At 41.1% G+C, this 27956-nt stretch overlaps 1 protein-coding gene across 1 annotated transcript; it reads left to right on the top strand.

Annotated features, from left to right (window-relative positions):
* Positions 1–50: 50 nt before the first annotated feature.
* LOC109036916 (uncharacterized) lies at positions 51–26828 on the top strand. Its single transcript, XM_019051336.2, has 4 exons — positions 51–1962; positions 2789–3337; positions 11687–12895; positions 19914–26828. Exons 1-3 carry the CDS (start codon positions 382–384, stop codon positions 12722–12724), a joined length of 3168 nt encoding a protein of 1055 aa, XP_018906881.2. The 5' UTR covers positions 51–381; the 3' UTR covers positions 12725–12895; positions 19914–26828.
* Positions 26829–27956: the final 1128 nt, after the last annotated feature.

The raw sequence follows: 27956 nt of genomic DNA, 5'->3' as shown, positions 1-27956 counted from the left end.
CGCGTCCGCTGTGTTCATCCGTTTCCGCTTCACAGTTTGTTCCAAAGAGGTTTGTTCATTTTCATTTGTTGGTTATGTGCGGTGCGTACACTGAATTACTTTTTCTCTGTTTCTCCAGTTTCTTCTAGAATCATGCCCTCACACAGCTTCCATCTGATATGATTGATAAAACTGTGTGTTTCTGGTGCCCTCATGTAAGTTGCTACAATTCAATCTAGCTTTCCATACCCTGCTCGCCAACTTCTCATCTCTCCATCTAACGAGGATGGACCTCATGGCGGCCTCTCGATCCCAAGCTAACATCTCCAGTTTCTCGCTTCTCTCTCATTTGTCGTTACCTTCTTTGACTTCGATTTCATAAGCAAATCTTGAAAGGGGACTATGAACGGCAATGCCGGGAGGATTAGTTGTGAGGCTCACTCCACCCACGGAAGCAATGCTCCAGCGCCCAATCCCCTTCGGTCAGCAATTTCCAACACAGCCAGCTCACAACTCATCGAAGAACATGTTGAAGGCCTTGAACCCTCAGAACTCAGTCACCAGAATATGCCGATACTTCAACCATGCGCCTCTCACTTGAGAGCTTGTTCAGACCTGAACGCGAGTGATGCGAAACCGCAGGCTTCATGCATCATTCCATGCGCTGCCCCTAACTTCAATGACGCCGGGCAGTTATTACATCCTGTTTGTCAAGAGACTAGTTCAGCTTCATCTTCAAACAATGGTCAGCCTCATCTTTCAAGCACCCATCAAATTGGTACCTGTGAAAATCCGAACTCAACAACTCAAGTCAGCTCTAGCGAATCTCATAATCAGATGAGCTTGAGTGACCAGATGAACCCTACTGGTCCCAGCTTAGCCAATTCTAATCAGCATATAATTGTAAACCTGATGAACTCTGCTGCAAGTCAATCCGATATCAACTCGTCCGGAGAGTTTTCCAGCTCTGGAATTTCGCTCTGTCAGCAGTTGGAAAGCGGCATACCGTCAGTTCTTGCCCAAGGTGTGAACCCGAATTTGCTGCATCAGAATGTGAATATTCCTGTTTTAAGTTCATCATCGCCTGGTTTAAGTCTAGGCCAGAATTTCAATCTTAGTGCTTTGCCAGTGAATTTGCTCATGCCTGATCCAATGTCCACCCAGCCTAATGCAATTTTGTCGTCCTACAGTAACTCAGCATGTGGGAACTACTCTCCGTTCGACAATGGAATTCCATGGTTAGCAGATAATCGCAACTACTATGATCGAAACTTCAGTAATAGTAGGCTGAGTATGTTGGAAAACATCGGGTTGTGTTCGCCGAATTCCGTGGAGTCTTTATCGCGAAACTGCAAAGAACTGGGTAATTACTCCAAGTGTCTTTCATCTCTCGACCCTTGGCTGAACATCTCTAATATTAATCAGACTGGAAAATATCCTGATCAGATCTCGCCTACCAATAATCTTCTCCACTTTGAGCCACCAATCGCTGATCTGAATGTAAAATTGGCCGATTGTTTGAAAGCAGATCTTGAGAATAAAGCAAAGTGTGACTCTACTAAAAGTAAGCTCAATTTCAGTCAACTTGCTGTGAATACAGAGTTCTCAGATTATGAATATAATATTCCATGCATCAGCAGCTCGGCCCCATACTCAGTCGATCTGAGCAAGTTTCCTTACCATTTCTCGAAGAATGACTATCCGCCAGCTATTTCTGAAGTACATGAAGGCTCTGCCAAGATCAAGCATCCTTGTGCCAAAAATGTTGAGCTGAAGATTGATGAGTTCAATGCAATGAAGAAAATTGGAGATTGTTCGATGAGCAACCATCATGGTTTTTTCGGTCAAGAAATGACAAGAAGCGAGTGCATGACAGTGCAAGAAGGCTGTGAAGAAATCGACATGGGAAGTGAAGGAAGCGAAGAAAGTGATATCATTGTTGAGGACTCCGATTCTAGATCAGCCGATGAAGAACAGAATGAGGTGAGTCATTTATGAATTACACGTATTTCTGACAAATGGAACTATGTGCATTATGACGTAAGCTCTGTTATGCATATATTCTTATGGGTCTCAAGGCTCATGTTTCAATGCACATAGTTCCGTTTGGTCGAAATACATCCAATTCCCTTTTACACTATCCTTGTTTTTAAGGGTGTACCAGAAATCTCATTTCAGCAACTTTTTCCATGCAAAATTTAGGTATGACACTTAGGTACTTAACGATAATTAGTTGTGTCAAAGATTCTCAAAAAACAGAATTCAGAAAGATGTATAAAATTTATAGCATGACAATTCAGCCGTATTTTATGCTGTTTTGGCGCAGTTCATCAGGGGTGCAAACAAGTGCCATCTCCGACACCATTTCATGCGATCCGGGATTTTTTCCTCCATCGCCTCCAAAGAATTTCCTCACTCTTCCAAATTTTTCAAAGTAAAGACACCCCGCCTCTTTTTTTTTCTGCTATTCACTTTTAAAATCTCCTCACTTGAGTGTATTTTCTCACGTTTCTCACCATCCACAGGTGTATTTCCTCTTTGAAGGAAATTAATTGCTGGTGCCGTTTCTCGTTTCCAATAAAAATTTCTTCACTGATTTTGCGATTCGTGGATTGCATGCACCCCTAGAATCCAACACAAACTACCATTTTGAATTTTTATGGAATAATCATATATTTAAGAACCACAGCCTAAATTGGCATCAAAAGTATATCCTTTTCTTTATCTTAGTCCAAATGTAACTTATGATGTCTACCTAATTATAATTTTCCATCCTCTCAATTTTATTTTTTTGTTTCTTTCATTTTAGATTTCTGTAGACCATGCTGAAAAAATCTTAGGCAGTGGGGAAGCCAATCTCTCAGAAGTGAATCCATGCTCCATAACCTTGCGTTGTTTCATCTGTGATCTGTCAACAACCACAATGCCGGCCACTCAGTTCATTCACACCAACAGTGAGTTCCCGGTGACTTCAGCAACGAAAACACCTATCGTCTCCAAACTTCTGGAATTTGTCCCTAGAGAGCTCCACAAATACTTGAGCATCGAGAATCATTTCTTGTGCTGCCGCTGTTTCAACCTTATTGAGACTGTAGAGAGCCTAGAGGGCAAGCTTGAATCGGTAAAAAAAAACTTGACCGACACGCTCACTAGGACCGTGACAATTATCAACATTCGTGGTGTGGAGGAAAAGAAGATCCCCTCTTTGGAGTGGTTTCAACCAGCAGATTTATCAGAGGATCCAGACGCTGCGAAAAATTGCCAAGAAATGAACTCATCTTTAGATTTGGACAATCCAAAGGGCAATGATGGGTGCATCAACCGGGATGTTCAGAATCCACAGGAAGAAAGTCATGAGGTTAGTACTTACCATATCTTTTAAGTTGTAGGGTCGGAGCTTGAGGGACTTGAGTAAATGCATTGTGACGTTGACATGTCACACCAGACGAAGTATTAATTCATACATCAACCTTTGGCGCATCCAGGGGGAGACATAAGGGGGGAGAAGGGGGAAGCCTGGGCCTCATTCACTTGAAAAAAAGGAGGAAGGAAGAAGAAGATAGAAAGAAGGTATCAGTTACTAGAATGAGTTTATTTTTCAGAAGTGCCTTAACATCAAAAGACCATTTAGGTACATCTCTGAAGAACTTAACATAAAAATTCAAGTAATGAAAGGGAGGGAAAGGAAGAAATTACCTCATTCTATGTCAATTCATCCAGGGCATGAATTCTAACATCTCAGATCTGTTCATAATTTTTACTACTTGTTAGTATTAATGAGAAATGAACTTAGCCAAATTTCTCGCTTCCTAGGACGAATTATTTTCAAGTACCTAATCAATTACTGAAATTTTGACGTTACTAATGCTTCTGAATTAATGCTTAAGTATGAACTTTTTGCTCGCATGTATATGAAAGTCCCCGATGTTCCGCGATATTGAGGTGAAAATTGTGTGACATGTTGTGATCTTAACCGCTGGGAAATTTGCGGCATTGAAGTGAATACCTACGCGTTAAATGTTAAAAATTCCGCAAAGCCTCCTGTTCCATCGTGCATTTGCCGCGATTCAGCCGTGACTATCCCCTAATTATTATTATTATTATTTTTTTTTTAATCGCGCATTTACTTTGGTATCGAGTTGAAAAATGAGGAATTTTTTTGATTCAACGTATCCGTTGGAAATATTCCGCACCTCACTGGGTTTTCAGAGGAAACTCGCTTCACTGCCTTCATTTTCACACGCGGAAATCAATCGAGCAACTATTCGAACTCCGGAGTAGGTATGTGGTATCATGCAGATTTGAAGGAAAATCATAGGTTTTCGCCGATCCGACATTACTGACGTTCATGAATATTTTGCTCGCATTGATGTGAAAGTCGCCTTTATTCCGCAATATTGAAGTGAATTGTTTTATTCTTAATCGACCGTTGGGAAATTCAATGCTACTCTGCGATATTCATTCCAATTACGCGTAATTTTTAAAGATTCTATTAATCCTCCTGTTGAATTGCGCATTTGCCGTGATTCAGCTGTGACTACCCCCAAATTTCTCATTTTATTCGTCCAAAATCGTTTGAAAAATTGCGCATTTACTCTGGTATCGAGTTGAAAAATGAGGAATTTTTTTGATTCAACGTATCCGTAGGAAATATTCCGCTCCTCACGGGATTTTCCGATTGAACTCGCGTCACTGCCTTCATTTTCACACGCGGAAATCAATCGAGCAACTATTCGAACTCCGGAGTAGGTATGTGGTATCATGCAAAATTGAAGGAAAATCATAAGTTTTCGCCGGTCCGAAGTTACTAATTTTCATGAATATTTTGCTCGCGTGTATATGAAATTCTCCCCATATTCGGCGATATTGAGCTGAAAATTGTGTGACATGCTGTGATCTGAACCGCTGGCTTTGCGGAATTGAAGTGAATACACGTCAAATGTTAAAAAAATTCCGCAAAACCTCCTGTTACATCATCGTGCATTTGCCGCGATTCAGCTGTGATTATCTCCTAATCTCTTTTTTCATTTTTTTTCTATATTGTATATTGGAGGAATTGCTGTGATCTTAAGCAACCACCAGGAAGTTCAAGGCTGTTCTGCGATATTCATTTAAATTACGCGTAATTTTTGAAGATTCTACGAAACCTCCTGCTAAATCGTACATTAGCCGCGATTCAGCTGTGACTATTTCTTAAATTCGCATTTCATTTTTCCAAAATCCCTAATTTCTTATTCATTTTCTTTTCAAAATCGGTTGCTACAAAATCGCGCATTTACTCCTTTACCTTGTTTAAAAGTGCGTAATTTCTTTTGATTCATCGTATCCGTTGGAAATGTCGCGCATGTAGTGACCTAAGAGTAATCTAGTATTAAAAAGATAAATCGAGCAACAAGGCACGCCGCCTAAACTGACAAAATACAAAAACGCGACGGAATGCACCTGCACATGTATCAGGGATCAAATTGTAAGAGTCATTCTTAGAAAACACAAGTGACTCGGGGCAACCGTAACGAAATTAAAAGGTTTCGGCCATAAAAGTGTCGAGGCCAGGTAAGCCAGATTTATCGTACGGGCCTTTGTCGGAGCCCGCTGCGAGGGGAGGAACCCGCGTAACGGGAAAGTAAAGGTCAGTAAGCCTAAAACCAGCAGGACCAACCAGAGCTTAGCATCGGTTCTTGGACCAGCCAATCAGGGATAGCATGGGGTACGCTGAGGGCTGCCCCAATAAGGGTTGTCCAGGGACCGAGGTTTTTGGGCTCTGGAAGGCTCCCGCAGTTCGACCTCCAATTTCAAGTCAAGCGGACAGGTAAGCTCCTCCAGTCCTTAGCGACACTCATAATTTTTTTTAGACGAACAAATATTTTACCCAAGTCCTCTGAGACAACGACAATTATACAAGCGATTTACTTGTTTCCTTTGATTCACATCTCGTGCGCTATTGATTATCGATACTGTGTTGTTAATTTTTTCGGGACGATTCAAACATTATAATTTCTTCATCACCAATATTTTGACTTGATATTGTTCCTGTATCTCTGGAGTGTACAACTCCCAGAACCCTACCCGCACTTACCGCGATTTGCAGAGGATCCTCTCGTCAGTGCCTTCATTTTCACACGCGGAAATCAATCGAGCAACTATTCGAACTCCGAAGTAGGTATGTGGTATCTCGCAAAATTGAAGGAAAATCAAAGGTTTTCGCCGACCCGAAGTTACGGACGTTTATGAATATTTTAATCGCATTGATATAAAAGTCGCCTTTATTCCGCGATATTGAAGTGAAAATCGTGTGACTTGTTGAATTCTTAATCGACCGATGGGAAATTCAATGCTACTCTGCGATATTTATTTACCTAATATACGCTTAATTTTCAAAGATTCTACAAAACCTCTTGACACACCGCGTATTGGCCGCCGTACAGTTTTGACTATCCCCTAATATCTAAAACCCCCTCCCCACGATTAGTTGAAAAATCGTGGGAATTTACTTTGACACCGAGTTGAAAAGTGAGTGGATTCAACGCATCCGCTGGGAAATTGAAACGCAAAATTGAAGGAAAATCATAGGTTTTCGCCGATCCGATGTTGCTGATTTTTATGACTATTTTGCTCACATCAATACAAAAGTCGCGTATATTCCGCGATTTTAAGGTGAAAATTGTGTGGCATTTTGTGATCTTAACCGTTGGGAATTTCGCGGCATAGAGGAGAACACGCGTTAAATTTTAGAGATTCCACAAAACCTCTTGACATATCGCGCATTTGCCGCGATTCAGCTGTGACAGTTCCCTAACTTTTCATTTTCTTTTTCCACAATCTGTCGGTTAAAAAGTGAGTAATTTCTTTTTTCTTCAACGTATCCGTTTGAAATGTCGCGCATGCACTTGACGCGATTTGCAGGTGAAACTCGCGTCACTGCCTTCATTTTTACTCGCGGAAATCAATCGAGCAACTATTCGAACTCCGGAGTAGGTATGTGGTATATCGCAAAATTGAAGGAATATCATAAGTTTTCGCCGATCCGATGTTACTGACGTTATTGAATATTTAGCTCGCATTGTTGTGAAAGTCGCCTTTACTCCGCGATATTGAAGTGAATTGTTTTATTCTGAAACGACCTATGGGAAATTTAATGCTATCACTGGGCAAAAAAAAACACATTGGATCTAGAGTCCAGACTCTTGAAAACATTGACAAGAAAAAATACTCTTGATTCAATCAGATTTTTGCTTGAATCAAAAGGAAATCCGCTCAAATTAAGAGGCTTGGTTCTTGATTTAAGCAAAAATCCGATTGAATCAAGAGTATTTTTTCTTGTTAATGTTTTTAAGAGTCTGGACTCTGGATCCAATGTGTTTTTTTTTCCAGTGAATTCTGCGATATTCATTTCAATTACGCGTAATTTTTAAAGATTCCATTAACTTCCTTTTAAATCGCGCATTTGCCACGATTCAGCTGCGACCATTCCCTAGTTTCTCATTTTATTTGTCCAAAATCGGTTGAAAAATCGCGCGTTAACTTCAGTTCGAGTTGAAAAATGATAAATTTCTTTCGATTCAACGTAACTGTCGCGCATCTCACGCGTTGTGCCAATGATACTCGCGTCACTGCCTTCATTTTCACACGCGGAAATCAATCGAGCAACTATTCGAACTCCGGAGTAGGTATGTGGTATCTCGCAAAATTGAAGGAAAATCATAGGTTTTCGCCGATCCGATGTTACGGATGTTTATGAATATTTCAATCGCATTGATATAAAAGTTGCCTATACTCCAAGATATACATGCATGAAAGTGAAGATCGTGTGCCATTTTGTATGCATGGCCGCAGGGATGCAAAGAGTTCTGAGCCTTCCCATTTTGAAAACCCGTTTTTCCTCTGAAATTTTAATAATATGACTATGTAAGTCGCTGTGTGTAGAATTGCTGCGATTTGGCGAAAAACACGGGATTTTTACCGCGATGTTGCGAGAAACACTTTATTTTTACCGCAGTTTAACTTGAGAAACGCGGTATTGCCGGCCTTCCCATTTTCAAACGTGAGCACGCGACCGATAACGACCCGCCCAGCTGCGTTGTCGAGGAGTTTTCGCACCCCTGCATCATCAACCGATGGAAAATGGAAATGTTGCATCTGCGAGGAATTTGCGATTTGACTACTGATTCTTTTGTGAAAGTTCGCAAGAAACACGATGGTGCCACTGGTTTTCTCTGAAATCAACTCTCAAGCTCAGAAAAAGCTCTCAAGTTGAGGCCAAAATGGAGGGGATATCCCACGCTACCCTGAGAGTCCACCTCTACATCAAAACAAACTCCCCATGGAAAGATAGAGAGCAAATACATTGACAGGGCTGTCACTTTTTTTGGGGACTTCGAAACTGAAAACACGGCAACCCTGCTAATGTATTTGCTCCCTATCTTTGCATTGAGAGTTGGTCTTGATGTAGAGGTGGACTCTCAGGATAGCGCGGGATATTTCCTCCATTTTGGCCTCAACTAGAGAGCATTTTTTGAGCTTAGGAGTTGATTTCAGAGAAAACCAGTGGCAACATCGTGTTTCTAGCGAACTTTTACACAAGAATCACCGGGCAAATCGCAAATCCCTCACACATGCAACATCTCCATTCAAGGTTACTTTGCTATATTCATTTAAATTACGCGTAATTTACCGCGATTCAGCTGTGACAATCCCCTAATTTATTCCGATACCGAGTTGAAAAGTGCGAGTAATATTTTTTTGACTCCGCAGATCCGTTGAAAATGTCGCCCTCTTCGCGGGATTTTCAGTTGAAACTCGCTTCACTGCCTTCATTTTCACACGTGGATACCAATCGAGCAACTATTCGAACTCCGAAGTAGGTATGTGGTATCACGCAAAATTGAAGGAAAAACATAGGTTTTCGCCGATCCGAGGTTACCGGCGTTGATAAATATTTTGCGCGCGTTGATATAAGTGTCGCGTATTTTACGCGATTTTGTAGTGAAAATTAGGAGGATTGATGTGACCTGAAGCATCCTTTGGGAAATATAAGGGTACGAGCCGCGATTTTAATTTACATTACCTGTAATTTTTGAAGATTTTTTAAACCCGATGGGATGATCGCACTTTTTTGGTTGGCCGCTCAGAGTTCCGTCTAGGATTATCATTTGGGCCGCCAGTTCGGTGCGGTGTCCAGTTCTCCTTTAATTCTCACGACCAAAAATGTTCATCGTCTCAAGAATTTTCGAAGTGCCGATCTCTGCGATGTCACTTCTTCTACGAAGTGTACTCAAGAAACCTCTTCATCTCCCGGTGTCCCCCTGTTGTTTTAATTACTCGACGTCTCCTTTTTTTTCTCTCTATCTCCCCCCTTTTAGTGTATTTTCCGAAGAAAATACACTATTGCATTCTCCCATGATGTCGGACCCAGACCTGAGACCTTGTGGAGAGCACCGATCACGCGTTGAAGAAATTTGGCATCGCATCGCGCGAAGGTTTATACGGCGTTATTCCTTATTACGGCAGAATAGCTCGTTGTAGTTATTAAGTTACGCCAAGAAAATGCTAAATGGGAACTTTTTACTCCACAGTACGTTCAGGATTTTACTCATCTACCCACGCCGCTCTTAAAACGTTCAAACCTGGGAACTTTTCGGGTCATCTTACGCACAGGACAAGGTGCTTAGTAATGACGCAGAATTCCAGCTGGACTTATGTGTCGGTGTGCCAGGGTTGATTAGAGTTCGCATCTTTTCCATGATTCGAAACACAAGGCGACTTTAAATCTTCATTTCATATGTACGTGTGATATATTTTCCATTCCCAGGAGTTTTATCACTGTTATCACATGAAATTTCACCTCTCATGATCACATCCGGCCCGGATACCCAATCGTCGCACAGTGGAACGAGTCTTTGGAAGATGTTGGGCATGAAATTATTCAGAAAAATTATAAAATTTTACTTTCATCTCGCCAGAATTTTAATTGTAAGGGGTGTTTGTTTCATACGGAAAATTAACGAGAAAACCCATGAAACTGTTTTTTAAACATTAACATTTCATAATCACTGACGATATTTGCTTTTAAAGTTTTTAGATCATGTCCGACCCTCCTCATTGACTCGATCCACTGTGCGCCCCATCGAGCGCTAGACGAGTCACTGCTCTCATTTTGTTTCTGATTTCCACTTTTTATTTGAAAAAAATTCTGTCAATTTATTCCAAGTTTTTTTTTTTTTATTATTATTATTATTACATAATTCGTGAAGGTTAAAATTAAGACGATAAAAATCCAGATGCAGAGCCAATACCGGGGTACTATTGCACTTGCAAATCTGGGGCAAGAACTGTAGGAGCTTGTGCCCATGTAACAAGTATTTTGTGGTACCTTGGCTACGGTCGAGGATGTAAGCTGCCGTGATAGTGAAGAGAGCAGTAAGGCATGCTGGGATGACCCGCGAGACACATAAAAGCATGTGCTAATGGAGATGTTGCATGTGTGAGGGATTTGAGATTTGACCATTGATTCTTATGTAAATGTTCGCGAGAAACACGATGGTGCCACTGGTTTTCTCTGAAATCATATCCCAAGCTCATAAAAAGCTCTCAAGTTGAGGCCAAAATGGAGGGGATATCCCACCCTACCCTGAGAGTCCACGTCTAGATCAAGACAAACTCTCCATGCAAAGATAGGGAGCAAATACTTTAGCAGTGATGCCGTGTTTTCAGTTTTGGAGTCCCCAAATTAAGTGGCAGCCCTGTCAATGTATTTGCTCCCTATCTTTGCATGGAGAGTTTGTCTTGATGTAGAGGTGGACTCTCAGAATAGCGTGGGATATCCCCTCCATTTTGGCCTCAACTTGAGAGCTTTTTTTGAGCTTGGGAGTTGATTTCAGAGAAAACCAGTGGCACCATCGTGTTTCTCGCGAACTTTTACATAAGAAACAACGGTCGAATTGCAAATTCCTCACACATACACATGCAACAGCTCCATTATGGCTCATACAGGAATGCACTTACTGCTCTCTTTGCTATCACGGCAGTAAGGTACCCTCGCACAGCTTTGCTAAGAAGCATCCAGGACGCTGCCAATAGACCGCTTCAATGAGAGAGCTAATGAAAGGGGGGGGGGGGGGAAGTAAGTCTTCTGGTTTGGGAACAGAACCCCGCGTGATTGCCCCTGGACTCAAAGAAAAATATTAGCATTGTACCGGTTCTTTTTTCTTGATGATCCTGATCTAGGTTATGATAGTTTCACTGAAAAAAAAAATCTCGGTGTATTTACTAAGAAAAGGGTAAAATTACCCAGAATTCGGGGTTCTATTTGATCCCAGTTTATCTTGGTAAAATTACCATTTATGGAATTGGTAATTTTACCGAGAAATCTCGGTAAAATTATTGAACTTTCGCGGTAATTTTACTGGACTTTGGTAAAAACTCCAATATTTTCCATCGACTGTGGTAGAATTACCGAGATAAAACGGCAAAGTTACCGGAAATTGATTACCAATAAAAGTGGTATTCTTACCTGAAAAAACAGTAAAAATACCGGTTTTTAGGTAAGCTTACCAGTCTGTCTTGGTAAAATTACCAATAATTGGTAAAAAAAAGTGAGATGGTAAAGGTACCAAAGGACCTTGGTAAAAACGCCGAGAATTTTTTTTCAGTGTTCGATGAAAGAAATCGTTCAGCTTCAATTGAGTATGTTTTTTCTTTCTGCCCGTAGGTAACTGAGTTTTCAAACTCAACATCGAAAGAAAATTCAGCGAGTCAAATTGAAGATTGTGATGCCACAGGACAAGATCCAGATCACCAGCTTCAACCCAAAGAAAATGGACCGGCAGACAAGGTTGCAGCTTCTCCTGCCGAGAATCACACGGTGCCTGGAAAGTTTTCCGCTTTCTGCTCTGACTGCGGCAAGGGCTTCAAATCCAAACTTAAAATGGCACAACATCTCCTGATCCACAGTGGTAAATTCCACTACCTGTGCGAACTGTGCGGGAAGCCTTTCCGTCAGAAACACCACCTGGAGGACCACATCCTCAAACACGCAGGTAAATTCAAACACAGCTGCAAAGTTTGCAACAAACGATTCATGCAAAAGTCCAGCCTTCGCATTCACGCAGCCCTGCACACCCAGCAGGACCGACAGATCTGCCAATATTGCGGGAAGAAATTCTCCAACAATTGGAACCTCGCCGTTCACATTGACCTTTGCTTGAAGGTCATCAAATTCACCTGCGAATTCTGTCAGAAGACGTTCAGCCAAAAGAGGCTGATGGATAACCACGTGCAGTCAGTTCACAAAAACAACTTCAAATTCACCTGTGAGGAATGTAAGAAAGGATTCATGAAGAAATCGAGCCTTGACGCACACATGATCGTACACTCGGACGTGAAATCTTTCGTTTGCCAGAAATGTGGCAAATCGTACAAAACGCAGTCCAACCTAAACCAGCACTCCAAAGTGCACTCGCCAAGCGCGCAGTTCAGCTGCACCGTGTGTGATGCTAAGTTTCTACGCAAGAGTAGTTTGGAAGCACATTTGAATAACCACGAGGATAGCAAACCGTATAAATGCTCCCAGTGTGAAAAGGGCTTTGCCAGTGAGCATTACCTCAAAATACATCGTAGGCAGCAACATGATAGAGGAAAAACCGGGCATAATGACCGCCGAAAAGGAGTGCAAAGTAAACATTCGGAAATTCATCAGAAGCAGTGCTCCAGAGAAAAAGCGACGGATATTGCAGCTAACCAAACGTGAAGCTCCTGACTGATGCTGAACTGAGGTTCATTTTGATGTGATGTGACGTCGATCCTCTTGCAGTTGGCTACTGATGCTGAACTAAGGCTCATTTTGATGTGATGTGACGTCGACCCTCTTGCAGTTGGCTGTTGAGGTCCAGAAGTGGCGCTGAAATGCTGTCAAATGCCGGTGAGTTATTAAATTCACACAGAATGGTTTCTAATTAATTGAAGGTGCTTGCGTTTATCAGTGTCACGATATAAAGTTAGATTTTCGTAGCCAAAAACACAGTTCATGAAGAAAAAAACGATTTATTTACATTAGCTAATGACGTCACGGGAACTCTCCCATACTCAGAGTATTAACGCATGTAGATTTACGTGAACAACACAGTATGTGATGGGAAAATGCCATTATGTAGTGTTTATGTAAATCTGTGTATGATGATGCTCTGAAGGTGGGAGAATTCTCGGAACGTCGTTAGCGTATGTAAACAAATAGTTTTTATTTTCACCACATGTACAATTTTTTTTCGCTTTTACAAAAATCCAACTTTATAATTGTTGCCGTCGTCGTTGTTTCTCTCTCTGCGGGGTTGCCATAATTTCCTAACCTTCAAATTACCTGACTTTTCCTGATTTTTTTTCCCGGCTCCAAAATTGTGTATAGCTCTGACTTTCCCTGGTCTTCGAACAAAATTTATACTTGTTTTCTTTTATAAGGACGCTAACTTTCACTAAACTTCGTAAGAAAATTTCTTGTGTAGAGAACAAATTATGAGTGAAAGGTATTCAGTTGCTGGACAAGATGAAAAGCCTTAAAATGACCGGAAAGGGTGAACAGTTAGAAGATCAGTGATATGTTTCAGTGATTAGTGCATGCGTCAAAAATTCCCTGACTTGCCCTGACGTTTCCCGGTCGTCGTAAAATCCCTAACTTTCCCTGATTTTTCCGGTTTTCAGATCGCCGGCAATCCTGTCACTCTTTCTTCCATTTTCAACTGTGTATTTCACAGATTTATTTATGCCATGTCAAGGAAGATCGTGTATGAGCTTTCATGCGTTGTCATGTTTCCTTCAATGAAAGTCGCGTATTTACCGGAAAAATGGTGAATATTTTTCTTCGAACTTTTCTGACTATTTTATACGTAATTTAATCCAAAACATGTGAAAATTTCAAGGAAAAATATGCACAACTTTCCTAAAAAATGCATGTTTTACTCTGAAGAACTTTTGCAACTCTTCAGTATGTATTCATACGACGTTCTTCCCTAGCACGACCGTAAAGTTTGAAACGTAAAGACCATTAAGAATTCATCAAATCTGTGGCTTAGGTCTAAACTTATGCATGTCTTTACCATTAAGTATTAGTTGATGGTTGTTTGGTGAATACATTTATTTTAGACCCAGGCATTGAAAGATGTGTAGATTTAAAAGCAGCTGCGAGCCGAGGAAAAATGACTTGTGAGTTCTCAGGCGCAGTGGCGTGGCGTGCTTTGCGATATATCGATTGATTTGCCATTTAAACCTATGGGAAAGGATCGATACACAGGGTGTTCGCAGCGAACGCCTTAATAATCGATTCTTTACCATACCTACAAATGAGAAAATATCGACAATCGATCATTCACGCCACGCCACTGCTCAGGCGCACTGTAGATCGAGTCAATTAAAGAGGTCGGGCAATACATTTTCAACGAAAACTGCAAATTTTGAAGTTAAATTCGTCACATTTTAAATTTTAAGGTTGGTGCTCTTAAATGAAAATTTCACGAGGAAACCAATGTAACCACGTTTAAAACCTCAAAGTTTAGTATGAATGAAGTTATGAGCTTTTTAAGTTTCCAAATTTTGTCCGACCTCCCCCATCGACTTGATCCATTGTGGGGCGTTACCAAATGTTCTTTGACAAATCACGAATTTTCGGGGCACTCGTGGATCTTTTCCTTCTAATTTTCCAGATAATTTTGCCCGTACTTTAATCCAAAAAGTCTAAAATTTTCAAGGAATGATACCTTTGACTTCGTTCGGAAATCAATCTTTTCTGAGAGGAAACTTCGCAAAGTTCGAATGCTCATACTTCGTATTTCCTTGGAACGGCAGGGAGGGTGTAAAAGCACAGATACTTTTAAAGGGAAAAGCACGAAAGTTTAGAAAATGTAAAAATTATGTATGAGAAGGTACGGTTTTACCTACGAGATCTTCCCGCGGGGTACGCGATTTTTTAACTTAGAGTATTCTATTACGCGCCCAAAGTTCAATGCAGCTCCTTTATGCATCAGGAATTAGCAATTTAAGTAATGTTTCTCAATTAATTAGTCTTCGCGAGGCACACGATGTGGCTCTGGTTTCCTTGAAACGAACTCCGAAGCTCGAAAAAAGCAGGGGTGCATAACGTTTGCGGATCAACCGGTCGTGAACTGCGAAAGCTGTGTGAAAATTACGTAGGCTGCAACCTTGAAAAATGAATGAAATAAAATTCATTAATTTTTGATCAAAATGCGTTCCATACTCGTGTGCGCGCATTGCCATACTGTTAAAAATCAATGATTTACTCTTAGTGAACAGCCGGCGTGAAAAAAAAATCCAGCGCGAATTTCGCGCCGTACTCTGAGGGAATAGATCAGAGCGTAAATATCACCAACGACGGACGAATTAGTGGAGCGTAAATGCAAGGCCTTCCGGTACGAGCGCCGAATGGCAAAGTGGTAGCGAACTCGTCTATCATCGCCGCGACTCGAGTTTGAATCCCTGCTGCGGCAGTTCCGTTTTACGTTTGCCTGTCAGATTTTCACTCCCGCCAGCAGCCCGACCACAGACTTCTGACTTCCATCGATATTGATAGAACTCGGTTCCATTCCAATGAAATACCCTTCGAGGGCGACCACAGACCTAGATCTATAGAAACGGCCTTTGGAACTCTGTTCCATCGCTCATGGGTCGATAGAACTGCTCGATTCCATCGAAATTGAGGTTAGGGTTCTTCTTTTTTGTACGTGCTTCTCACTCGTCGGCCATTGAAGTTGATTTAGTTCAAGTTATTGGTTGAAACCGAAATTTTGAGGTTAGTGTATCTCCCGCCATTTATGTTTTCCAACCTGCTTCTTCTTCTTCGATGCATGCATCAAGGACGGTGATTGGTTGAGAACATTTTCCTCTTTTTCAGTTAATCGTTCAACATCGCACGCCTTCCATCGCCGTTCCATCGCGGTCCGTGGTCGCAAAAATTCTAGCGATAGAACTGCTATGGAACAAACTTGCACTTCTATCGCCGGGAGCCATAGAAGTCTGTGGTCGGGCTGCAGAGCGCGAAATTCGCGCCGGAACCATGCACTCAGAGTAAAAGGTGGTCAAAATAGTAACTGAGTGACCGTGAATTTCGCGCCGGGATTTTAACAGTGTACACATTATATGCGTAATACCGTACGCATTCGGGAACTTGGCGCGATTTGCGAGCCAAGAACGTAGCGCAGTCGTCTAATCAGACTGCATTGGCTTAGCTCCTCCTCCATGATTGAAGTACATTTTGCATTAAGCTAGGAACTACTATACAGGGTGTCCCAAAAGTCCGTACCCCCCCTCGTAACTTTTGAACGGTTGAAGATAGAAAAACGAAACTTTGGGAATGTTTCTATCTGAAAGGAGACCATCTTCCAGGGGGGTCAAAATTTTTGTCCCCCCCTCAGGGGGGGCTCGGGGGCCCCCAACTTTTTTTTTTCAAATGGTAACCCCTATCTTGTGATACCTCATTCGAAAGAGCATAAAAAACTAAGAATTTTGGCGCAAACCGCAAATCAATATCTTAATTTTTGACCGAGTTATGATAGGTCAAAGGTCGACTTTGACCTATTTTCAAAAAATCATATCTCCGGTTCAAATTATCGTAATGAAAAAAATAAAACGGGAAAATTTACCAAATTGTAAGCACTTTCAAGTAAAAATCACAGAAATTACTTCAAACTAATTTTAAGGGGGGTTTCGGACCCCCAAATACGTCATTTTAAAGGTCATACGATATTCTCACGAAATGAGCCAATTTTCCCTTACTTTTCCTTAACATTATCTTAGAAAGTTCAAAATCAGTTCAACATTGCGTTTTCAAGTCCCCAAACGAACAAAGTTTTTTTAAAAAATGAAATTTAAATGGTTGAATTAAATCACCTTAAATTTCGTTTTTTGAACTTCGCCAAAAATTTGGGGACTTGAAAACGCAATGTTGAACTGATTTTGAACTTTCTAAGATAATGTTAAGGAAAAGTAAGGGAAAATTGGCTCATTTCGTGAGAATATCGTATGACCTTTAAAATGACGTATTTGGGGGTCCGAAACCCCCCTTAAAATTAGTTTGAAGTAATTTCTGTGATTTTTACTTGAAAGTGCTTACAATTTGGTAAATTTTCCCGTTTTATTTTTTTCATTACGATAATTTGAACCGGAGATATGATTTTTTGAAAATAGGTCAAAGTTGACCTTTGACCTATCATAACTCGGTCAAAAATTAAGATATTGATTTGCGGTTTGCGCCAAAATTCTTAGTTTTTTATGTTCTTTCGAATGAGGTATCACAAGATAGGGGTTACCATTTGAAAAAAAAAAGTTGGGGGCCCCCGAGCCCCCCCTGAGGGGGGGACAAAAATTTTGACCCCCCTGGAAGATGGTCTCCTTTAAGATAGAAACATTCCCAAAGTTTCGTTTTTCTATCTTCAACCGTTCAAAAGTTACGAGGGGGGGTACGGACTTTTGGGACACCCTGTATCTAGCTCACTTTAGAAACGACGTATGTCTCATTAGTTTTCCTATTTAGAAAAGCGATCTATATGTAAATGAGTCAGAAATAGCAGTTCCTGATCGCAAAATGAAGTCCAATTAAGACATTTTTACTCCTACGTGCTGTCTTGTGCCGGTCTCTATAAGAATAACGTCAATCCAGATTTGCTGCCGATCACTCCTACAGAACGTTTTATTAAACCGCTGTAAAAAAACGACGAGTTCGGATGGAATCAAATGGCGCATTGACGTTTCATTCACTTGGAAACCAATCTTTTTGGAGACTTAAACGCAAGGCTAGAAAAGTAGAGGTTCACATTACACATTGAATGATTTCCACCAAGTCCTCGCTTTCAATGGACCACTAGACAAGGTACGAATTTAAGCGATCTGATACATGTTTCTTAACCAGAATTTCACGTGGAAAACGATTCACACAACGAAAATTACGGAAACCAACTCCTAACGAAGATATTAACGTTTTTATTTCACATTGGTTACGAGGAATTTGAACTGCCCGCTCACAAGAAACTCAAAACTCTACGTGAGTCAAATCGCCCACTACAACGGTTTCAGCAAGCTTCTCAAACGAGTAATGTTCATTTCCCACCATGTGTTGATCAAACCATAAGCAATTTGCTATAACTGAGCCAAAGCGTCAAGATTAAGGTTGCCAGATTTTTATATCGCAGAGACTGTCATAACGTTTAGCGCGCGATGTGAATCATGTAGAGCATTATGTTTTCATGAGCGGGTGGTTTGAATTCACGCATTAAGAATCATTAAATATCTTCGTAAGGAGTTAATTTCGGTAATTTTCGTTGTGTGCATCGTGTTTTACGTAAAATTTTGGTTGAGAAACATGTATCAGAATGCTGAAATTCGTACCTTATCTAGTGGTCCATTCTCTGTTCATGAAGGAGGTGCGTGCCTTAGTTCACGAGTGACTACACTGCAGAACATTTATTTATTTTCTCTAAGATTTTCTTTAAGAGTAACGTCAGTCCAGATTTGCTACCGATCACCCCCACTGAACGTTTTATAAAACCGCTAAACAAGAAAAACAACGAGTTCGGATGAAATCAAATGGCGCATTGACGTTCCAATTACTTGGGGACCGATGTTTTTAGAGACTTGAACGCTAGGCTAGAAAAGTAGAGGTTCACATTACACATTGAATGATTTCCACAAAGTCCTCGCTTTGAATTCTCCGTTTATGTAAGGGGTGCCCTATTTCGCGAGTGATGCCACTGCAGAACACACATTTCTTTTCTCGGATGCCGCAATCACACGTTAAATGTGGCTTGAATGTGGAAGTCATCGGCCTGACGCCTGAATTTTGCGCGTCACGCGCAAAATTCAGCAACGATTCTCAGCGACAGTCGGACAATGTTGGATTTGTCGGAACTATTAGAATAGATTTGGTACACATTTGGATGAAAATAACGCGAATATTCGAAGTTTCAGGTGTTGAGTGTTGACTGTTGACTTACATATTCAGCTGCCTAATTCAGCGTGTGATTCCGGCATAAGATTTTCTAAGAATAACGTCAATCCAACTTTGCTGCCAATCACTTCCACAGAAAGTTTCATAAAACCGCTAAAAAAACAAGTTCAGATGGACTGAAACGGCACTTTGACGTTTTAACTTCTTGGAGACCAATATTTTTGGAGACTTAAACGCAAGGCTAGAAAAGTAGAGGTACACATTACACGCATTAAATGGCACAATGATGTTTCATGTACTTAAAGACCAATATTTTTGGAGACTCAAACGCAAGGCTAGAAAAGTAGAGGTACACATTACACATTGAATGATTTCCACCAAGTCCTCGCTTTCTTTTTCTCTGTTTATGAAAGGGGTGCCCAAGTTCGCAAGTGACGCCACTGCAGAACACACATTTCCTTTACCTTATTCTCCCCACAGAATGAATACCGTGATAGTATAATCAAGATCCTTAAGTTGCAAAAGTTGGAATTGAGCATCGCTATCGCGGTCCATTCTGAATAACTGGTAATCAAGCTTTTGACTCTAATTAAAATTTTTGGGACTCCAACTTAATATTCCAATGCGAACTGTCTGAGCTGAACACTTTCCTCCCTCAGTTTCGTACTGGTACACATTAGAGTTTAAAAAATTCATTTTTGACTGTAATTATAATATTTTGAACTTCTTGGCTTTGTTTTCCCCGCGAAATGGTGTGGACCCAGCACCATTTCTCCACTTTGTTACATACAGTTCGGGCCACTTCCTAGTGTTTTTTTTTTCATCATAACGATAAATCTATGCACATGATTTCAAGTCAGTCTGTTGTTCGGTTTTCAGCGAATAACATAAATATGAGAGGTTGGCAATGGCTGATGGAGTTAGCCTCATTTAGGGTAAATCTGCTTTATTTAGTATGATCATTAACAGTGCTCATTATATTTTTTTTCTACAGCTGTTTTATCCGAGTTGCTTTCTGGGAAGAAGAAGATCAATCTGTGGCATTAGTGGCATTCTATCGGATACTTGCCCCTTGTTTGATCAAATACCCAACACGCGCATGCAGGACTGTGAGTTACATACTTTTTTCTTTTTTCTTCTAGTGAGATATCCTTTGCAACCTTCGCAAACGAAAAGCCACAAATCCGACGCCTTTGCTTCTGCTTCTTGTCTATTGCGTCCTATCATCAGAGAACATCATGACGGATAATGTGATGGAAAGATGAAATGACGTATTCCATTGCGGTACATCATGAAGAAAAAACTCAGTGTCCTCTGCTCTCTGGATACCGGATGTAGTGTGAAATTTTCGAACATGACTTTTGTCGAACTTTTATCCAAGAAAAGCAATTTTTTAGTCTTCTTCAAATGCGTTTTCCTGCAAGTGAATTTGCTTTTTTTTTAGCAACTCGTGAGGAAATTCCTCATAGAACTTCTGAGTGCACTCGAAGCAATCTTTTTCTATTTTCACCTGAAAGAAATGAAAATGGCTCCTAATTTGTTTCATCCACGGTATTAAAATTATTTTAAAATTTGTAAGAATTTCATGACCTGAAATCATCGTAGGATGCCGATTTGTACTATTTTTTTTTTTTTTTCTAATCGGATATCCGAACTTTAACTTTTACATGCTGTACCGTACTTTTTCTCATTCGCACGGAAATTCATATGTATATGAGGTTTTTCGTAAAAAACTTTGCAATTTTCATGTCCAGAAAGATCTGATCAAAGTTGATCATTCGCATTTAGTTCCTCGGCTCTAAGTGCTCTACCCAAGGAAAATTAAAACGAGAAACTTGTGTAACAGAAATGATAGTTTCTCTGGTTTAATTTTTTTCCGCAGTGTGAAATTTCATTTCAGATAGGTTTTCGTTTAAAATCGTCGAATTCCTAATTTTTTTAAGACTGCCGTTTACTTCGGGCGTTTTCTGATGGTCTGGACTATATTTGCGATTCTTCGCGTTTCTTTTAACATCATGTCTTCATGTTTAGACCATCTCTCCTTATTTTTATTATATTTTCCCCCCTAATTTGATTAATGCCGACAAATCACTCATGTCCACATACTTTGTGAAATTCAACTTATCATGTTAGTTCGCTCGAAGGAAGTCGATGTCTTTTTGATGTGCCATCAACTTCCGTTGCTTGGATGTTCAACTCGTTTAAGTTTTTAGCCTAAGTCATACCCATGCAATTATACGTACAACACTGCCATGCTAAAGAAAAATGCCGCATGAACTTTCGAGAGTTGCCAAATTTCCCTCGGTAAAATGTGTATTTTTTACAACATTCATGCGCACTTTCCCTTGAAGTTTTCAGATTTTTTGGATTGAATTGCGTACAAAACTGTACGAAAATTTGGAAAGAATGTTCACTAATTTCCCAGTAATCTCACTTTTCATTGAAGGAAATTTGGCAACGTCTGAAGGCTCATAGGGCGTTTTTCCTTAAGCACGGCGGAATAGACCTACTAATTATGAGGTCTTCAAGCAGAAACCATCCATCATTTTGATGCGAGCCTCAAGCTAAACAGCTTGAAGAGTGCTATTTACTTTTGGAGGGAAGGTTTCCGTGTAACGACGACGAATTATATGAGTTTTTGTACATTAAGTGATGAAGTAAGCTGTCTCTCGGAAAAGACTGTTACAACAATTACAACATCTGTGTTCTCTCGATGACGAACGAACAATACTGCCGACGTGCAAACTGACGATTTTGCAGAACGAAGAGAAAACTTAGCCATGTTTGTAATTTTAAGGATAGATTTGCAATTTTCTCTTACATTACAGCGTCAGTGTACTCTTTTGAGGGTTGGCGGATATTCCTGGATGCTCGCACCATGCGTTTCCACTAGCTTTCATACCGGCTATCCCGCGCCTGGACGAAATCGCCGCTTGTGCGGGCAGAGTCGAAACAGGTACGGGGGCGCCACCTGAACTAATCATTTATTTAGATTTACAGAACTAAATTCATCAGAGGCTAACTAAAATTCTAACAAAAATAGACGGGCACCCAGTGATATTACAGTAGATCTCCTTGAAGATTGTGGCGTCTGCGCGCAGATTTTGGAAGCCACCTTGGTTGACGCATAACCTAAATAAACAAACAAACGAAAAAAAACGAAAAAAAGACGCGTCAGTGAAGCGCTCCGCTACAGAATTGGAAAAAAACTGAAATTATAAACTTGCGTATTTTATACTGTAGAATGCGGCGGAGTCGCTAACTAATTTTTGCCAAAATTGTCAATCAGGCGGTTTTGTTCGTTGGCCCTCGATCCCTTTTACAAAAGCCATTATTTGTACCCGGAATTCATGATCATCCAACTGTTAAAAATACCCGATTTACTCTGAGTGAACAGCCAGCGTGAAAAAAAATCCAGCGCGAATTTCGCGCCGCACTCTGAGTGAATATATCAGAGCGTAAATATCACCAACGAAGGGACGAATTAGTCGAGGTACCTCAAGTAGCGTGAATTCAGGGCAACCTGATACGAGCGCCGAATGGCAAAAGGGCTGGACACACGTTCAAAGTGGAGCTTCAAAGTGGTAAACGTTCAGCCAAGAGTTGACAGGTGACGTGGCCCTTGATGTGTTCACTTTGTAGCGGTGTTTACACGACTTTGAAGACTTAACCATAAAATTTCATGTAAACAAACATTAAAAGTAAACAAAGATCGTGCTGAAGCAGTTTGATTTCATTGAAAAGGATATAGACCGTGATAATTTTGTTAAAAAAGCTGTAGTGGTTGACAAGTTTCAGAGCCGAAACAGCAGGACCTTTTGCGATGACCTGATTTACTTTGGAAGCAGCAGGATTTATACCTTGTACGATAACCTGTCCTGGTGATGGATTGGTTGTTGCAGGAGCAAGTGAGACTGGGTTTTTAACTAGGTTGACAATTTTCAGAGTCGAAACGGCAGGACTTTTTGCGATGACCTGATTAAATTCCATAATTTTTCACTACGCAGACGCACTTGAATTATTATTGTAATAGCCGCGCGCTTGGAGAGGTTAGATGGACGTTGAGATCCGCAGAGCATCGATGACCTTCAAAGGAGAGCGGGCCGCTCTCCTTCGAAGGTCATCAATCAACACTTGACTAAACGTTTACCACTTTGAAGCTCCACTTTGAACGTGTGTCCAGCCCTAAAGTGGTAGCGCACTCTTCTATCACCGCCGCGACCCGAGTTTAAAACCATGCTGCGGCAGTTCCCTTTTACGTTTGCCTGTCAGATTTTCACTCCCGCCAGAGCGCGAAATTCGCGCCGAGCTTATTTCGCGCCGGATCCATGCACTCAGAGTAACGGGTGGTCAAAATAGCAACTGAGTAAGCGCGAATTTCGCGCCGGGATTTTTAACTCTGTAAGTGAGAGAAATTCAGCTACATCTCTATGAGCATCTCCCGAGTGCGAAGAGGAGTTGTGGTACCCCATCTGTTGATTCATCAAACCAATAAACATTAGCTCGCAGCCGAGCGTGTATCGATGGTGTTTTGAACTCATGTGTTGATACTCAAATCTTTATGTCTTCGATCACGGCCTTGTGCACGAAGAGGAACTTTTTTCACCCCTTTCAAGAGCGGGCGGATATTGCTGGATGCTTGGCTCATGCGTTTTCACCAATTTTTCACTAAAGCCCTGGATAGACGATCAAATGCCGAACCAATTCCGATCTAAGTAGACATGCTGATGACTGATGGTCACCATCCTACATCAAATTTTGACGGGCCGCACTATTTTGTTCCAAGTAAAATCAGAATACAGTGCCACCATTGTTGGAATTTAAGCAATGATGCAGTGGATTTAAATGTTGAACATTTTTTTTATTTGATTAAACAAAGTACCGGTGGACCGAGGCGTCACATTCTAGGATACGAAATCGACTGACTGAGTAAGACTCGTCAAAGTGGCACGTCTACAGAACTGCAATCTTGCACATTTTCGATCAACTGCGTCATTGCTCGACAGCTGAAATTAATATTCTAACAACCATTCCTCATTTCCTGCCTCAGGAAACATTTCTGCCAAGTTTTCACTTTAAAATCAAGCAAATTAATGAGTTTAAGACCGATGACTCCCGACACTTAGATGGTAATCGGTTCGGGAATTCGATCGTCCATCGAGACCTTAATTTCATGAGCTACCTCGCACCCGGACGAAATCGCCGCTTGTGCGGGCAGAGCCGAAACAGGTGCGAGGGTACTCTAATCCATCATTCACACTGTTCCAATTTTCTGTTCATCAATTTAAACTTCTTCCAAAAAGAGACGGGCTCCCAGTGGAATCAAAGCAGATCTCTCTCAGAAACGTGGTGTCTGCGCGCAGATTTTACATACCAGTTTGGTTGGCGACCCCCCCCCCCCCCCAAAAAAAAAGCACCCTCCCCCCTGAATGTCTCAACAGTTCACTGAACCATTGGAATTAGCCCCATGTGCGATGGGAAAACATGTTGCGCCTGGATGAGTAGGCAAAACTCATTAATATACTGCTACCAGCTACCACGCCTCCTCCCCTGTGATGTCGATGCCTAAATGGCATAACCACGTATCTTTGTCCAGTGGCGTGGCGTACTTTGCGATATATCGATTGTTTTGTCATTTAAACCTATGGAAAAGGATCGATAATTAGGGTGTTCGCAGCGAACACCTTGGTAATCGATTCTTTACCATAGGTTTAAATGGCAGAACAGCGATATATCGCAAAGCACGCCACGCCACTGTCTTTGTCAGCGACGATGCACGTACTGAAGGATCTTTATCTTCAATCCCCGTATTCCTTAATTTCACTACTTCCGTAATTTACGTTGTAATTGCAGCTTCCAGTGAATGACGCATGTACTAAGTCACATTTGTGTTCGCACGAAAAAAATAGTCTAATTGTAAACGCCAAGTGTGACGTTGAGCTTCTTCATTTCTCTCAAGTTAGATCTGCTGTCCGAGGATGTAAAATCTACTTCGAGCGATGAATACTAACCCAAATTTGTTTAGAACTACCCAACTTGTATAGATTACGCGAAGAAATTGTTTTCCGTAACTACCTTACTTCCTTCATTCGTAGGAGGTTTCAACACTATTCATTTTGTTTAAATGTTCAGAAATTTACAATCGCCCTCATGACTGTTTTGTTAAAACGATGTGTTTCGTCTTTTGATCCGAGACCGGAAAGTTTAAGTTTTATTTGGGTACACACACCTATAAAAACTGAAGGACTTTTTCATTGAGTTTAACTGCTTAACTAAAATGTATCTATCTACGGTCCTTAATTACAAGCATTTACACATGTAAATCAATCCAGAATTTATGTAATTCAAGTAAACTTCTCAATGATTAATTGCTGAAATCAGTAATTCTAAGTCAGCTGAATGCCACTGCTTGAATTGTCCGTGCGAATTAGTCGTAATCATCGGGTGTGTGCTATTTCGTCCCATACAAGTTTCATTCATCTGAATCTGATGCTTAATCGGGTGCTGAATCTGATGAATGTGGCAAATCTCTATTAATTGTTTTCATTACCGTAAATCTCTACAAATCTTCTTGTAATCTCTAGAATCCTCCTTGTTTTTTTGCTGGTTGGTCCAGTTTTCGAGCGAAGGTATGTGCTCTGATGAACCCATCACGACCTTCGGCACCACATACAGTCGCGGAAGCCAGTGGCGTGGCGTGAATGATCGATTATCGATATCTCGCCATTTGAAGTCATGGTAAAGAATCGATTACCAAGGTGTTCGCTGCGAACACCCTGATAATCGATCTTTTTTCATAGGTTTGAATGGCGTATCAATCGATATATCGCAAAGCACGCCACGCCCCTGGCGGAAGCTTCCGTAACTAACTTGACTCCACGCTCAACTGCTTGAGTATGACATGGGAAAAGCGTCAATTTCTGAACAGGATGTAGCACGAGAGCTTTCTAATCTTCCTCCGTTTGTGATAAAATCGGGGGTGGAGTGATCGTCACCTTGTTCCAGTCGATGATGTCTTAATAATCGGTTGCTTCGAAATTTAACGAAGGAACGGTAAACTTTCGAATGCTTCCAGGGCGATGCTCCTATCGGGCCGTCAAAATTCGGTTCACCGCCGTTTCTGTAACATTCGGATCATTGTCCACCAGCATGGTTAACAAAATGTTTTCCGGATGAGCAAAATATGATCCTCTTTGGATGACGGGGTCAACGATATCTTTTAGCCTTTTTTCCAAGCACCGGGAATACGAGATTGTTCGCCAAATATGTAATGCCCCATTTTGGCATAAATATTCGCCTTTGATGTGGAACCACATCAAAGAATGAATATTCGGTGAATATACTCTCATTATAAAAGTCACTAAAATTAGTAGTTCTGTCGATGGATTCTCGGTGCCGATGTAAAGTCTGAGGACTCAGGATGTTGCAGTCATCCATCCTTCTTTCGCGAGCTTTCCTGGATGTCGGTTTTCAAATCCAGGAGGAACAACCCCAGTTGACACTACTATATGATTTCGTACAGATATTTTTGATTGGAACTTAAAGGCACTTTTTTAAAATCAATGTCTGGCAGAAATGTAACTGGCGCTATTTCAAATTCAACAATAGGTAAAGTTTCACAGGTTAAAAGTTGTTGACCAATCGGTCGAGAATGCGTAATAGGGTGTAATAGGGCGATCAAATTGAGCAAGTTTGGTGCCTCTGTGTACAGCGTTTTGTGTAATTCCGGGGTTTTCACGAGGAGACTCTCAATTTGAGTCGGCCAAATTATTTTTGGTGAGAGATGCCGGTCGCGTAGTGCTCCCATAATTTCGTCATATTCTTGGAGCATTTGGCTCTCCAGATTATTATTCGGGTGTAGTTTTGAGCCGAGACGAAACTCTCTACAACATGATGTACCAAAAAGACTTTTTTTTTTTTTTTTTTTTTTTTATTTGTAAATACATAGAACATTTACAAGTATGTTAATAGACCTTACGGGTCTTTGAAAACTTTGTATGAACTTATATATAATATATATATATATATATATATATATATATATATACCACTTTTAGAGCCTATTATGAACTAAAAGCCACCATGTGAAGCAGCCTAACCAGAATTACATGACAAGCTAAAAGAGAAATGAGCAAATAGCAGAAGACATTTGTGGAAAACAGGCCAGATGGGCAACAGAATTTACAACAAAGAGAAAAGGAGACGAGAATGGGTAAAAAGTGGGAAAAATTAACGGATATAATAACTATAAAAACCCCCCAAACGAATGAGAGATCTTGAATGTAACTGTACATAACCCGGTCGGTCGACTTAGACCATGTCGGGGGCCAGAGGTACAAAAGCCAGTTAGCACTGTCGAAAGTGAGCCGTTGCCAGCTCATGGGTTTTCCTGCGTTTAAGGCGTCTAGGGTCCGACGCCCAATCCGGAAGCGACATCGCCTCTGAGTTGGGTTGTCGGCCCAGTCGCTCTTCGTAGTTGTTGTACAATTTCGAGATGTAAACGTCTATCTCCTCTATACCGAGCTCGCTCCTAATATCAGCGTTTCTCTCGTACCATCTGGCCCCCACCATCCAAAAAGACTAAAAAAAGGAAACGCGTGGGGTAGGCCATCGCGTGCACAAGGCCTACCCCAAGAGCTCACAAGAAAGAGAAGAAAACGAAGTTGGGATGGCTTCGTGGCCTGCCGGCCACCACAACTCACATGACGACGAAACAACAAAAAGTACCACTCCCAAAAGGGGTGGCTTTAATCAAAAATACTCACATTTGGGTTAGCAAAAGCGGAACACGACGCGAAGAGAGATACCGGTGCGAACGGGAACTCGAATGAAAAATCGTTGTAGTTACGACTCCCTCCGCCAGGGTATTGGCTGAGGTAGTCGGAACTGCCAACCTGATCTTTGAATATAGGGCGGGAGTTGCCGCAGGCAAAACGTTACAGTTTTCTACCATACACATGTTCTCTGTCACTAGCATGCATATTCGCTGCATTTTTGTAAAATTATTTCAAGCAATTTTTTTGAACTTTTACGTACT

Source organism: Bemisia tabaci, chromosome 10 (genome assembly GCF_918797505.1).
Source record: "Bemisia tabaci chromosome 10, PGI_BMITA_v3".
NCBI lineage: Eukaryota > Metazoa > Arthropoda > Insecta > Hemiptera > Aleyrodidae > Bemisia > Bemisia tabaci.
The sequence above is the reverse complement of the archived record's forward strand: the minus strand, read 5'-3'. Positions and strand labels throughout refer to the sequence as shown.